Consider the following 12653-nt stretch of genomic DNA (forward strand, 5'->3'; position numbering starts at 1 on the left):
TTCAGTTTTACTCCCAGAGATGGAGCGGGACAAAGCCATATACGAGAAGTTCTGCAAGATAGCTGCGGGAATGAATTGCACTTCCGGGCAGCTTGCTCTGGCTTGGGTCTAGCACCAAGGCGACGACATCGTTCCCATCCCAGGCTCCAGAACTTCGAATATTCTTGGGATCACTCTCTCCAAGGAAGGTCTGGAGATTGAAAGAAAGAATCAACAGCTACATGGCGTTTTTTCCTCGCCAACTCTCGCACGTAAGAGAGTGGATCAAAAATGCACATCTGGATCTTCACTAATAATAATTTGTCCTTGTAGCAAATTAATTTCTCTACTTCCTGGAAGGGACAAAGGAAGCGGATACGAAACAGCCCGTGGAATGGAGGCCTTTATATTCACCTCCAATTGCGGATGGCAAGTAGCTCGTCTTCTCCGGTTGCATCACCCACAAGACATTTGTCCTCTATTTCTCTTTGATATTGGCTATGGCAGTTCCAAAGGTAAAGCTGGGGTCTCAGGGCTTGGAAGTCTCAAAGCAGGGGCTTGGATGCATGGGAATGTCCCATAAAGTTTATGGCCCTCTAAAGCCCGAGGCCGAAATGATCGATCTCATCCGCAAGGCTGTTGATTCTGGTGTCACATTCCTGGATACGTCGGATGTCTATGGGCCACATACCAACGAAGTTCTTGTTGGAAAGGCAAGTATCTCCACAGCTGATTTGCTCTTCCCTTTCCAATGCATTGGCCATTTTTTCAGGCAATTCAAGGCATTCGGGACAAGGTGCAGCTCGCTACAAAGTTTGGAGTAACTATTCCCGACAGCGGCAAGTTGAGTGGTATGGCCATCCGAGGGGATCCCGCTTACGTCCGTGCCGCTTGCGAGGCCAGCTTGAAGAGGCTCCAGGTCGACTACATTGATCTCTACTACCAGCACCGCGTTGATCACAGTGTTCCCATCGAGATCACGGTACTTCCATTTTTTTTAATCGATAGCATTCTGTTTATGAATTAAAAAAAAATTCATGCAGGTTGGAGCGATGAAAGAGCTCGTTGAGGAAGGAAAGGTGAAATACTTGGGACTTTCCGAAGCATCTGCGGAAGATATCCGCCGCGCTCACGCCATCCATCCAATCACTGCAGTCCAGCTTGAATGGTCTCTATGGACTCGTGACATTGAGGAGGAAGTAGTTCCAACTTGCAGGTAGGATCAAGTTTCTTAGTGCATCATGGATCACGTATAACACGTTTAGGCCTGGATAATTATTAGGGAGCTAGGAATTGGAATCGTTCCATACAGTCCTCTAGGACGAGGATTTTTCTCAGGGAAAACAGTGGCGGAGGAAATTGGGGACGGAGATTTCCGAAAGGTATGTATCTCCATTCATGATCTCGATATGATTATCACATATGATATATAACAGACCATTCCAAAGTTTCAAGGAGAGAACCTGGAGCGCAACAAAGTCGTATACGAAAAGCTTTGCAAGATAGCTGCGAAGAAGGCGTGCACTCCGGGGCAGCTTGCTCTGGCTTGGGTCCAGCACCAAGGTGACGACGTTGTTCCCATTCCAGGCACCACCAAGCTCCAAAACTTTGAAGAGAATCGAGCTTCTCTTGGAGTGTTTCTCTCCAAGGAAGATCTAGAGGGGATTGAGAGCGTGGCGTCTCCCGGTTCTTTCCAAGGAGAAAGAGTTAGCGACACTTTTAAGACAGCTACATGGCGTTTCTCGTCACCACCTTTGCCGCAGTAGATTAGGCTCAGCTACATTTCTTTCTCCCTTTCTGAGAACAGTACTGAAAACCTGTTATATTAAAACAAAACTTATACGTTTAAATCAAAACCATGTAACTAGAGTGATAAAGCCAAAACACTTTTTTATCTGGTTATTTACCACGCAAAGTCCTTTCACCCACTTTTACTTAATAATCGCCATAAGCCGGGCGACCACCATATCCATGACGTCCTTCTTCGCCATATCCATGAGCTCCTTGTTCGTCATATCCATGACCGTACGATCCTCCACTATCTGTTTATCATATGGAAAAGATTTATAGACAACAAAGATCCAAGGAAGAAAAACTTACTCTCGATTGGTATGATCTTCCACTTCTGGTTGTCCTGCTTGTTCCACTTGAAAAGGATGAGCTCCGCGCCGGATCGAACGCCCTCGCCGCCCTTGACATCGAGGTTTAAGTGGACGTTCCCGACTGGTCGTAGGCACTGGTAGCCACCGCCAACGTCGTCACTCTGGGTCCACAGCACGGATTCGTCCAAGCGTTCCGGATCATACGGGCTCAACATCACCTGAAGTTAACAAGATCATCGGCCTCTGAAAGAAAGAAAGAAAAGTTTACCTTCTCGAAAGAGTCGCTCCCGTGCTGGAGCGCCAGCCCGGACGCCTTGTTCACGATCGAAAACGCTGGTGATCCAGCCTCGTCCTGGACCTTGGATCCCCACCTGCAATCCTTGACAAATTGCTGCAGAAAAACATAGAAAAGCTGTCGAGATCGATCGAGACAAAGGCGAAAAGAAAACCTGGCTTTCGTTCGATCCGTTGCCTGGAGCGAGAACAAGCTCATCACCATTGACAGTGAGAACGTAGTCAGGATTTGCAGCGCAAAAGATCTTCACGAGTTGATCCTTCTCGGACGACTGTGGAGGAGGACGGCGACGGTGGAACTGTGCTTCTTCTTCTTCCTCTCGGCCCCCGCCATAGCCACCGCGCTCTGGCCTTCCATAGCCCGACTCACCTCTTCCTCCTCCACCATATTCTCCTCCTCCTCCATAGCCACCGCCGGACTCACCTCTTCCTCCACCATATCCTCCTCCATAGCCACCTCCTCCATAGCCACCTTCGTCATAGCCTCCTCCTCCTCCTCTCCTCTCTTCTTGTTCTCCACCGTAGTAGCCACCTCCTCCGGAGTACATGGTTGAGAGATTTCTCCTTCCTCCTCTCAAAAATCTGGGAAACCAAAAGTGGAGACCACTGAGAGAAGAAAACTTTCCCAAATGCTTATGTATTTTGAGAGAATGCGCGTGAGAAGGACAGATCGCAGCATATGCGTGGCGTCGTATGCGAATCTGTCGGAGTGGAAAAAAAAAGATACTTTTATTTACCAGCGGGGGTTTGATTTTTTCTTCCTGTCTCTTTCCCTGGAAAGAGGAAGAAACCATTGAAAAACGAACTTTGGACGACACCAAACTTACGCTTGATTTAAGTAGAGTCTCTGCTTTAGAGCGGGATGATCTTCCAGAGCTGGTTCTCCTGCTTCTTCCAGCGGTACAGTACCGCGGGAGTTCCATCCTTGACTCCGCCGGATCGCTTGTCACCGCGGAACGCATCGAGGTTGAGCTTGATGTTGCTCGCCATCCGGATGGTTCGAAAGCCACTCCCCATGTCCTCGCTTACAGTCCAAAGAACGCTCTCGTCCACCACGCGAGGATTGTAATCCACCAGCAAGACCTGCGGGTTTGCAAATCCAAAGTTTCTTCAAATGTATGAAAATCGATCGCTAGAATACCTGCTGTAACTCCTCGGTTGCATGCTTCAAAGCCTTCCTGGTTGCCTTGTTGATGAGAGCAAACGCTGGGAATCCTTTCTCGTCTCTCACTCGCGTGCTCCAACTCATATCTTTGTACCATTGCTGCGAAAAGAAAAAAAAAAAGAAGGAACACGCTGGAACCAAAGAATCAGAGCTGTTCAAGAGTACCTGAGAATCATCGTGATGATTCGAAGGAACGAGCACCACTCCATCGTCGCGAACAGCCAAGCTGAAATCCATGTTGGCCTGGCAGCAAAGCTTCACGAGTTGACCGAGCTCACGGTCGGGGCGTCCCTGGTGTTCTTCGTGACGGTGGTGATCGTGGTGGTGATTGTGATGATCGTGATGATGGTGGTGGTGGTGATCGTGCTCGTACGAAGGAGCTGGATAGAGATTTGGGGGATTGGATGGAGGAGGGTATGGTGGAGCATCGAAAGCTCTGTCTTGTGAAGGAATTGGGGGATACGATCCATACGCACCTTGTGGGGGAGGATAAATGCTTGGATCGGGTGGGGGATAGTACTGACCGCCATAGCCATAGCCGCCGTGTTCTTCGCTCCCGCCCATGCTTCTAGGTGTAGAAAAAAAAAAGGACGACCTTTAAAGCACTCATAAAACGAGTGACGAAGAAAACGAGGATCGCCGTCCGTGGGACTCGAACCCACGACCACGTGGTTAAAAGCCACGCGCTCTACCAAACTGAGCTAGGACGGCATGCTTGTGAGTTTTTGAGGGCCGGATATTAGCTGACCTACTTTATCTTTCAAATGAGTAAAATCGCGCGGGAAAATATTTCTAGGGTTGAGCGATGCACGATCTCGATTGCCTCAAGGCGGTGACGCTTCTCCCGGCCACGTTTCGGCCGATCTTCACCTTCAGGTGAGTATGATCTAGCATTCCAGGCGCCAGGGGATGATCGATCCATCCATTGTCTTCTAGATACTTCAATTCTGTCCAGAGCGAATGCTTCAGCCAGGCATTCCTGTCCGATGACAATATGGTGGTCTCGGCGCCCACGGGAAGCGGCAAGACAGTCCTCTTTGAGCTGTGCATCTTGCATCTTCTTAGCCGCTCCATTGGGCCGGACGGACAGTTCCAGCATACCCCCGGAACGCTGAAAACTGTGAGGTCTTTACTTTTGTCGCCAATGCCGAGTCTCATGAAAGTTTTTCTCAGGTTTACGTTGCGCCTACCAGAGCGCTTGTCCAAGAGAAACTGAGGGAGTGGAAGCAAAAGTTTGGGCAAGTGCTGGGATTGAATTGCCAGGAGCTAACCGGTGATGCGGATGTGAGGCCCATGCCCGACACTGACATAATTCTCACGACGCCAGAGGTACTGGAAATGCTTCGTTCGTTCTACGTTGTTATGTTCTTATTTTTTCTCATTCGTCGCATGTAGAAATTTGACTCTATAACACGGAGGAACAAGGATCACGGGGGCTTGAGTTTCTTCGCTGATGTTGGCCTTTTCGAGATTGACGAGGTTCACCTCCTTCACGAACCACGCGGTGCGGCACTCGAAGCCGTTGTCAGTAGAATGAAAATGCTTTCTCGGTATCCAGAGATGGGAGGGTGCCCGCTTTCCACGATTCGGTTTGTTGCTGTTTCAGCAACAATCCCAAACATTGAAGATATCGGTACAGACGTTGATTCTTCATCGTCGAAAAACTCATTTGATTTTTCAGGTGAATGGCTGAAGGTTCCGCCTCGCGCACTGAAGAGGCACGTATATGACCTGAGAACGTTATAGATATCTGATTTGTGTACAGGTTTGGAGAAGAAGTACGTCCCGTAAAACTGACTACGAAAGTCTTGGGTAAGTCATAGCATTTCCATACTTCCTTCCTTATATCCTCGTCTGGCAGGCTATGCTCCTGCCAAGAACGACTTTCTTTTCGAAAGGGTGAGAGCGAAGCTCTTTGTCGCTGTATACTAATTTTTCTAAAGCAGAGGCTACAAGGCTTTCTTTTTGGTAAAGCAGTAGATGAATAATTACTCTCGTAATGATTCTTGGTTGCAAACAGATATTATCATGCAGGAAGCGAAGGATAAGGCTGTTCTAGTATTCTGCTCCACTAGAAAGGGAGCACAAGAAGCGGCTACTACAGTAGCTCGTGCCGCTTCAAGCATGAACTTTCGCAATCCTTTCATCAAAAGTCAAGAGCACTATGAAAGATTACAGCTTGCTGCAAGGTCTTCGAAGGACAAGCATTTACAAGAATGCATAAGATGTGGAGGTGAGCCAACTTCAAGCTTGTTTTGATCACCTTGCGACTTTCGCTTTTCAGTTGGCTTTCACAATGGTGGTATGGACATGATAGAACGGAGCCTTGTCGAAAATCTGTTTCTAAGGGGAGATATTCATATTCTGTGTACTACAAACACGCTTGCGCATGGAGTTAATCTCCCTGCTCACACAGTCATCATAAAATCGACACAGTACTTGTAAGTGAACTTGTAGTCTTGATTTTATTCTTGCCTTTTCATTTCTTATTTCATTTAGTAACAAAGACAAAGGCTGTTACACGGAATACGAAAGATCGACGCTTGTGCAGGTATGCAAACGTTATTGGTCAAGCTTTTCCCTCTGACACTGTTCTCTAAGATGTGTGGACGGGCTGGCCGTCCTCAATTTGACGATAACGGCCTTGTTATTATAATGACACGAAGAGACACGGTATCTTTGCTAAATTCTTCATTAGAGACGAACTAAATAACTTCACAGGTCCATCTTTACGAGAATCTTCTTTCTGGATCGGAAGTTGTGGAGTCAGAGTATGTTTAAATCACCCTCTTATCCATTGTTAGTTTCTCGATTCCAGGTTACTTCCTGCAATAGCGGAGCACTTGAACGCTGAAATAGTTTTGATGACCGTGTCGGACGTTAGTTTGGCAATTGAGTGGCTGAAAGCTTCTTTCCTATACGTCAGAATAAAAAAAGTAAGATGGTTTTTTAGCTTTTACTACTTGTAACTCGAAGGTTTCTCTTTATTTCAGAATCCTCAGCACTATAAGGTCGATAGAGCTCGTGAAGATCATCTCGAAAATCATCTCAAAGGTTATAAGAGCAATTTTAATTCCGAAAGGTACTAATAGTTTACCTTAGAAATTTGTCTGAGGAATGTCAACGAACTGGCTGAGTTTCGACTTGTTGAAACTGATGAATATGGATTTCAGCTGAAGCCTCTAGGTACATTACTATGATACCTCACGTAATATAATTCTGTCACAGAGCCAGGACGCCTAATGGCGAAGTACTATTTGGACTTCAGCACAATGAAGGAAATAACCAAGGCACCAATCAAGTGTGCTGTCGAAGATATGATCTATACTTTGGCCAAGTCACAAGAACTTTCATGTGAGTTCTGAATGCTGTCGAACTTATTTGACGATGAACGTGTATCAGGGATCCAGCTCAGGCGAAACGAGAAGAAACTACTGAATGATATAAATGGGGATACAACTGGTAAAATCAAGTACCACGTTCTGGGAGTGAACGGGAAGATTAAAAAGCGCATTCAATCACGAGAAGAAAAGATCTTTCTTCTGATTAATGATGCTTTGTCGGGAGATCCATCCACGCTAGATTTCACTATGAGTCAGGTATGCAATTTCACATATTTAACCTTTTTCATCATAGGAAACAGGACGTGACTGCTATCTGTACAAATGGAACCCGCATTTCCCGTTGTATGAGCGAATACTTTAGGTTCATGAAGCGTTTCAAGGAAACTGTGACTGCCTTGAAGCTAGCAAAATGTATTCATGAAAGGCTTTGGGAAGACAGTTCTTATCAGCTTAAACAACTAGCTGGGGTGGGAATGGTTACTGCCAAGGTACCGAGTGTTAAAACTAATGTGAGGATGACATATTTGGTTCTGGCTGCAGGCATTTCTTCAGTCCGGAATCGATTCATTCGATAAACTAGCGAAAGCGGACCCAAGGAAGCTGGAAGCTATTACTGGGCGAAAATATCCTTTTGGCAACCAAGTCAAAGAAGCACTGGACAAACTTCCTCCCAGAATAGACATGAAGCTAATCGAGACTCGACGGAATACATCTGGAAATCATGAGCTTACACTGATATTAACACGTCCGGGAAAGACAACGGCTTCTATTTGCAATGTTGCACACTTGGTAAGCGGGTCGAGAGTCGGGCTTATTTATTTCGTTATGCTCGTAGGTTGTGGGAAGCGAAAAAACGAATCGGCTTTACTACTATGAGAGAATAAGGTAGCAATCTTCTACATAGTCTATCTCACTTATGCTAGCGCAATTCTGTGCAGGGTTGAACAGTTTTCCAGGTTATTATGTTTTGCTGATCTTAAGCTTTCATAGCTCAGTAGCTGATCTTGTTTCCTTCAACAGCCCGTACTCCGTTTCTTTATCTATAGAACGTATTGCGGGTAAGGACGTGGACGTGGACGCTGCTCTCATTTCCGAAACTTATGGTATATGGTATATGGAACTTCAAATGACGCGATTAAAACTCTTTTCTTTTGTAGTTGGGATCGACCTTGTGGAGAAGCTATCATTGAGAAACTTCGTGAAAGCCAGCATGGTCACTGAACGATCAGTCCAGAATAAAAACCAACGAAGCGAAGAACCTGGCTGTTTGTATGTGCTTAAACTGAAAACATAAACTTTGTATTCACCAGGGTATTGCAGGCCCAGTTTCCAGCTGATTCCTGATGGCGAAGATGCACAACTTCCCGTCAGCAAAGAGAATCGCTTTTCGGGAGATCAGATCTTTGACCACATCAACGGGAAGTCCAGGTCTCTCTCAGCTCAGCTGAATTCACAAAACAGTTTTCAGCTGCAAAAGACGCTTGATGTTGCTCCTGTGACAAGCGTGGTCAATAGACAATATCAACGTCTGGACGTGGATGTTTGTAGTCCATCAACTGAAATCCTCGGTAATCTAGACGTGTATCAGTTTATATATTGACTTGGATCTTTTCAGGTAGCACTCAGTTGGGATTTTCTTCTCCAGTCCAGAACGGGCGTTCTCAATACAAAAGACAGCATCATCCAGATTCGGCAGTGCAACAAAGCGGTAAACACTGCATTCCAGCCTTTTCCGCAAGCAAGCTTCCTCGAATTGCCTTTAATTTGGATCATTTGGATCCTGCTCGAAATAATCGCTCTGAACGTCGTGCGGAAATTCCGCCTTTCAGGTTGGCAAGCTTGTGGTGATCGCATCTAATCTCCACATTTTTGCAGAGTGTTCGATGTCTTCGAGTTCCCTGGAACGCCGTCAGAGCCTCGCGCTAAGGAGCCTCGAAACAAGGAGCTTGAAGCTTCAAGGTTTGATGGCTTTTATTTGTCGAATAAGCTAACACAAATACAGGCCGATGGCAGGCACTCCAGGTTTTCAATATTCAGCAAACTGCTCTCCAAGGTATATTATCTTCATTTTGTTTGCATACCTTTACAGCACAAGTATTTACAGGCCCGAAAGTTCTTGTTTTACTCCAGTTCCAGCTCCTCCGGCGCTAAAATCTCCGAAAACCTGTGCCATGGAGGCTTCAAGGTGGGCTTTGCTTTTGATGTTTCAACATTTCTCTTCACGTGTTCGTGTTGCAGGCTGGATGTGTTTACGAGCATTTTTTCTTTTCTATGAAATGCAAACATATAAATTTTGGGTTTAGGGTTCCTGGATTCTTGCTAACAATGTCTGGATTCTGGAAGCCAGGAACTGAGCGACCAGGGGAGAGGGTCGTCCTTACTGGCGACAGGGATGAAGACGATGTTCTTCTTGCGGCAGCTGCGGGGGGCTACCAGTAAGTTCCTGGTCTGAAGCTATGTTTTGACTTGTTTGCCTTTGCAGGTCTGGCTACATGAATCTTCAAAAGCAGCGCAATCGCCTTCCCATTCACAAGCATCGCACTGCGCTGCTGTACATGGTTGAAACAACTGCGACCGTCATCGTCATTGGAGAAACAGGATGTGGAAAAACGACGCAGATACCTCAGGTATGTCCATTCCTCTTGAAGTATCCGTGGAAGTCGTCTGTCTAGTATCTCTGTGAGGCAGGATGGGCTGATGGTGGCCGAGTCATCGCGTGTACCCAGCCTAGAAGATTGGCCGTCCAGGTACGTCTTTTACGGAATGAAGGTATACATATGATGAGGTTTTTGTTTTTGCTAGACTGTAGCTGCACGAGTGGCAGAAGAAATGTCGGTCTCCCTGGGTGCCGAAGTTGGATATTCAATTCGTTTTGAAGACATCACAACGCCGGTAAGACCATTTTGCAGCCACCGGAAGCTCGACTAAAAGTTTCCTCCGTGAAGGGCGTAACAAAGATCAAATATGTGACCGATGGTGTCCTCGTGAAGGAGATGATGGAAGATCCTCTGCTTACTAAATACAGGTCTGCTCCCTGATGCTTCCTTGTTTCGCCCTTCTTTGACTGTAAACCCGTTGGCAGTGTTATAATGATTGACGAAGCGCACGAGAGATCGATTGCTACTGATATAGTTCTTGGACTTTTGAAAAAGATCCAACGGAAACGGCCAGAGCTGCGTCTTATAGTTTCATCAGCAACCCTGCAAGCAAAATCTGTTGCGAATTTTTTCGACTTGAGGTACTCTCTTAAATCAGTATTGTCGACAATGGATATCTTACACTTGTTTTTGATAGCCAAGAGCGAAAAATCATTGCACAGACCGATAAAATGCCAAATCTGAAACCTGCAATTGTTTCTGTACAGGTAAGACAACTTTCCTTCTGTATGGTGAACGGAAGCTGTTCTTTCGTTTGTGTAGGGACGAATGCATCCAGTACGTCTGTATTATAGCGAGGAGCCTGTTGAAAACTACATAAGAGCTGCTGTTACCACCGTGCTTTTGATTCATAAACTGGTAGTTTCCGCTCTAAAACTTGAATGGATTTTATGATATCTTTGCGCAGGAACCTCCTGGAGACGTTCTTGTTTTCTTAACCGGCCAAGACGACGTCGATAAAACGGTTGAGATGCTTAACGACGAAGCCGAAAACCTGCCGCGTGACTCTGATGGTATCAACGTTTTCCAAATTATTATTGCTAAGTCTTAACGTATGTCAGGTCTCTTTGTTCTCGCGTTGTATGCTGGATTATCTCGTAGCGACCAGGTACTCTTTTTTACTCTTCCCTTGAAAGGTTTTGGTAAATAAGTTTGTCTGTTCTTAGGATCTTGTCTTTTCATCAGCACCAAGAGGGAAACGAAAGGTCATTGTCTCTACAAATATAGCAGAAACATCAGTAACACTTGAGGTTTTGTTACTTTTAGCTGATTCTATATCAATCTGGCTACATGTTGTGTCTTTTCAGGGGATCGTGTACGTTGTTGATAGTGGGTTTTCAAAGCAGCGATTTTATAATCCGGTCTGGATTTATGTTTTCCGCGTCGATCGATCGAAACTTATTGTAACTCTGCTTGGTTCATGTAGCTCACGGACATGGAGGCTCTTGTCGTTTCACCAATTTCAAGGGCGTCTGCCATGCAAAGGTCAGGGAGAGCTGGTCGTGTACGTCCTGGAAAGTGTTACAGGTAAGTTGCTTTTTCCTAGACATTTTCTCATCACTTTATTTACAGGCTCTATACGGAGAACACATTTCTTCACGAAATGGACGCGGAAACCGTGCCTGAGATTCAAAGGTCGAACCTTGTTTCTACTATTCTTCAGGTCAGTTTTTCTGTTTCATTTACTGCTTTTTTTTATTTTCTTATTATTATTTGTTTTTACTGTTAGCTGAAAGCATTGGGCATCGATAACATTATGCGGTTCGATTGGCCTGCGCCACCACCCCCAGAAACCATGGTCAGAGCGTTGGAGCTTCTGTATGCGCTCGGAGTTCTGGATACCGATGCTAAGCTAACTTCACCTGTAGGTTATCAGATTGCAGAGATCCCTCTGGTAAGTTTGGAAGTTCCATTGGCTTTTAACTTTACACAAACTGCAATTCTCAGGATCCAATGATATCTAAGATGTTGATAGCATCTGCATCACTCGGCTGTTCTAGCGAAGCACTTACAATCGCTGCAACTTTATCCGTTCAGGTAGGCGTTACCTATATGTCCTCTGTTCATGCAAAGTTCCTATTTTGCAGTCCATCTGGTTATCGAGTAGAGGCAGGCAAAAGGAGCTTGATGAAGCTAGAGATCGTTTTGCCGTGGCAGAGGTAAGCGAGAAGCTACTTGGGTGTTCTGTAGTTTAAAGTTTCTTTCCTGCAGGGTGATTTGGTGACTTATTTGAATGTCTACGAAGGCTTCGTAAAGAGCAATAAATCACCGCAATGGTGTCATACAAATTTTGTCAACTATCAAGCTATGGTACGTGTTTTCTCAGTGTGCTTCTTATATAGCATTTTGTTTTTGACGATACAGAAAAAGGTTGCCGACGTTAGAGCCCAACTAAGGAGGCTGATGCAGCGCCTGGGCGTTAAGCTCACCTCCTGTGAGAATGAAATGGAGGTATTTGTCATTTATCATAGGCCAATCTCGCCAGCATGTGGCTAACTCGAGCACGCTTCATCAGGTCTTGAAGAAGGCCATTGCATCTGGCTTCTTTGTGAACGCCAGTCTCCTTCAGGAGGTACAAATGACTTGCTCGCTAGTTGTAATCCTGACCGTCACCTCTTGCCAGACGAGTGGAGAAGGAAACATCTACAAGCGATTACGTGGTGGTCAAGAGCTGCTGATTCACCCCTCATCTGTTCTGTTCCGGTACGTTTACCACCACTAGCATTTGTTGCTTTTGGACTACTACTGCCCAAAGCTTACAAAAGCCATCTGTGTGCGCGACAGGGCCGCGCCGCGATGTGTCGTGTTCCACTCGGTCATGTTCACTGGCAACAACTACATGCGAGATGTCACGGCCGTCGATCCGGGCTGGCTCACATCCGTCGCCCCACACTTCTTCGAGCGCAAGAAGCTGGCAGTCTAGGCAGCTACACACGTCCGCTCCAAGCAAGAGGGAGCACGTAAAAGCTAAAGTTACGAATGCGACTAGCCGTGCAACTCGGACCGTGGGGACTCTTGCTCGCTCCTCGGCACGGGAGTCTCTTGGGAACGACGTGGGTTAAAAGAGAATATCATCCACCGCTTGGACAATACTCGACAAAGTGCAACGCAT

At 46.1% G+C, this 12653-nt stretch overlaps 5 protein-coding genes and 1 non-coding gene across 7 annotated transcripts; 3 read left to right on the forward strand and 3 right to left on the reverse strand.

The window, feature by feature from the left end:
* The first annotated feature begins 41 nt into the window (after positions 1–41).
* Positions 42–1835, forward strand: LOC9645015 (auxin-induced protein PCNT115). 2 transcript variants are annotated; one of them, XM_002984108.2, is made up of 5 exons: positions 42–692; positions 752–961; positions 1023–1195; positions 1262–1361; positions 1416–1835. In XM_002984108.2, exons 1-5 carry the CDS (start codon positions 480–482, stop codon positions 1743–1745), a joined length of 1026 nt encoding a protein of 341 aa, XP_002984154.1. In that variant the 5' UTR covers positions 42–479; the 3' UTR covers positions 1746–1835. The 2 variants fall into 2 exon arrangements, with proteins under 2 accessions (XP_002984154.1, XP_024545008.1); XM_024689240.1 differs by having other exon boundaries at positions 1292–1361.
* Positions 1836–1840: 5 nt separating this feature from the next.
* On the reverse strand, positions 1841–4100 carry LOC9645016. The gene is made up of 7 exons (XM_002984216.2): positions 3706–4100; positions 3517–3639; positions 3203–3458; positions 2531–3148; positions 2350–2472; positions 2080–2299; positions 1841–2021 (listed from the first exon to the last, which is right to left on the reverse strand). Exons 3-7 carry the CDS (start codon positions 3335–3337, stop codon positions 1915–1917), a joined length of 1203 nt encoding a protein of 400 aa, XP_002984262.2. The 5' UTR covers positions 3338–3458; positions 3517–3639; positions 3706–4100; the 3' UTR covers positions 1841–1914.
* On the reverse strand, positions 3508–4104 carry LOC112351412 (ricin B-like lectin EULS3). The gene has a single exon (XM_024689300.1). The coding sequence runs from the start codon at positions 4102–4104 to the stop codon at positions 3508–3510; it is 597 nt and encodes a 198-aa protein (XP_024545068.1).
* Positions 4105–4177: 73 nt separating this feature from the next.
* TRNAK-UUU lies at positions 4178–4251 on the reverse strand. Its single transcript has one exon. It is a non-coding gene; the product is annotated as a tRNA-Lys (tRNA).
* A 77-nt stretch (positions 4252–4328) lies between these two features.
* LOC9643902 (ATP-dependent DNA helicase MER3 homolog) lies at positions 4329–9184 on the forward strand. Its single transcript, XM_024689204.1, has 30 exons — positions 4329–4416; positions 4477–4660; positions 4714–4869; positions 4936–5173; positions 5222–5258; positions 5306–5352; positions 5402–5439; positions 5487–5508; positions 5561–5773; positions 5825–5981; positions 6040–6091; positions 6142–6213; positions 6262–6311; positions 6359–6476; positions 6534–6594; positions 6643–6726; positions 6769–6894; positions 6943–7139; positions 7184–7372; positions 7425–7673; positions 7720–7769; positions 7823–7840; positions 7905–7987; positions 8042–8153; positions 8205–8452; positions 8500–8713; positions 8760–8843; positions 8887–8937; positions 8989–9069; positions 9123–9184. Exons 1-30 carry the CDS (start codon positions 4346–4348, stop codon positions 9157–9159), a joined length of 3339 nt encoding a protein of 1112 aa, XP_024544972.1. The 5' UTR covers positions 4329–4345; the 3' UTR covers positions 9160–9184.
* Positions 9149–12642, forward strand: LOC9645017 (probable pre-mRNA-splicing factor ATP-dependent RNA helicase DEAH9). The gene is made up of 22 exons (XM_002984110.2): positions 9149–9319; positions 9367–9511; positions 9557–9631; positions 9687–9776; positions 9830–9909; positions 9967–10122; positions 10179–10248; positions 10304–10399; positions 10449–10554; positions 10603–10649; positions 10708–10791; positions 10849–10902; positions 10968–11068; positions 11114–11204; positions 11271–11435; positions 11489–11578; positions 11629–11700; positions 11753–11851; positions 11906–11992; positions 12057–12113; positions 12165–12244; positions 12326–12642. Exons 1-22 carry the CDS (start codon positions 9156–9158, stop codon positions 12462–12464), a joined length of 2148 nt encoding a protein of 715 aa, XP_002984156.2. The 5' UTR covers positions 9149–9155; the 3' UTR covers positions 12465–12642.
* The last annotated feature ends 11 nt before the right edge of the window (positions 12643–12653 follow it).

The sequence above is a fragment of the Selaginella moellendorffii genome, unplaced genomic scaffold (assembly GCF_000143415.4).
Source record: "Selaginella moellendorffii unplaced genomic scaffold, v1.0 SELMOscaffold_61, whole genome shotgun sequence".
Taxonomy (NCBI): Eukaryota; Viridiplantae; Streptophyta; class Lycopodiopsida; order Selaginellales; family Selaginellaceae; genus Selaginella; species Selaginella moellendorffii.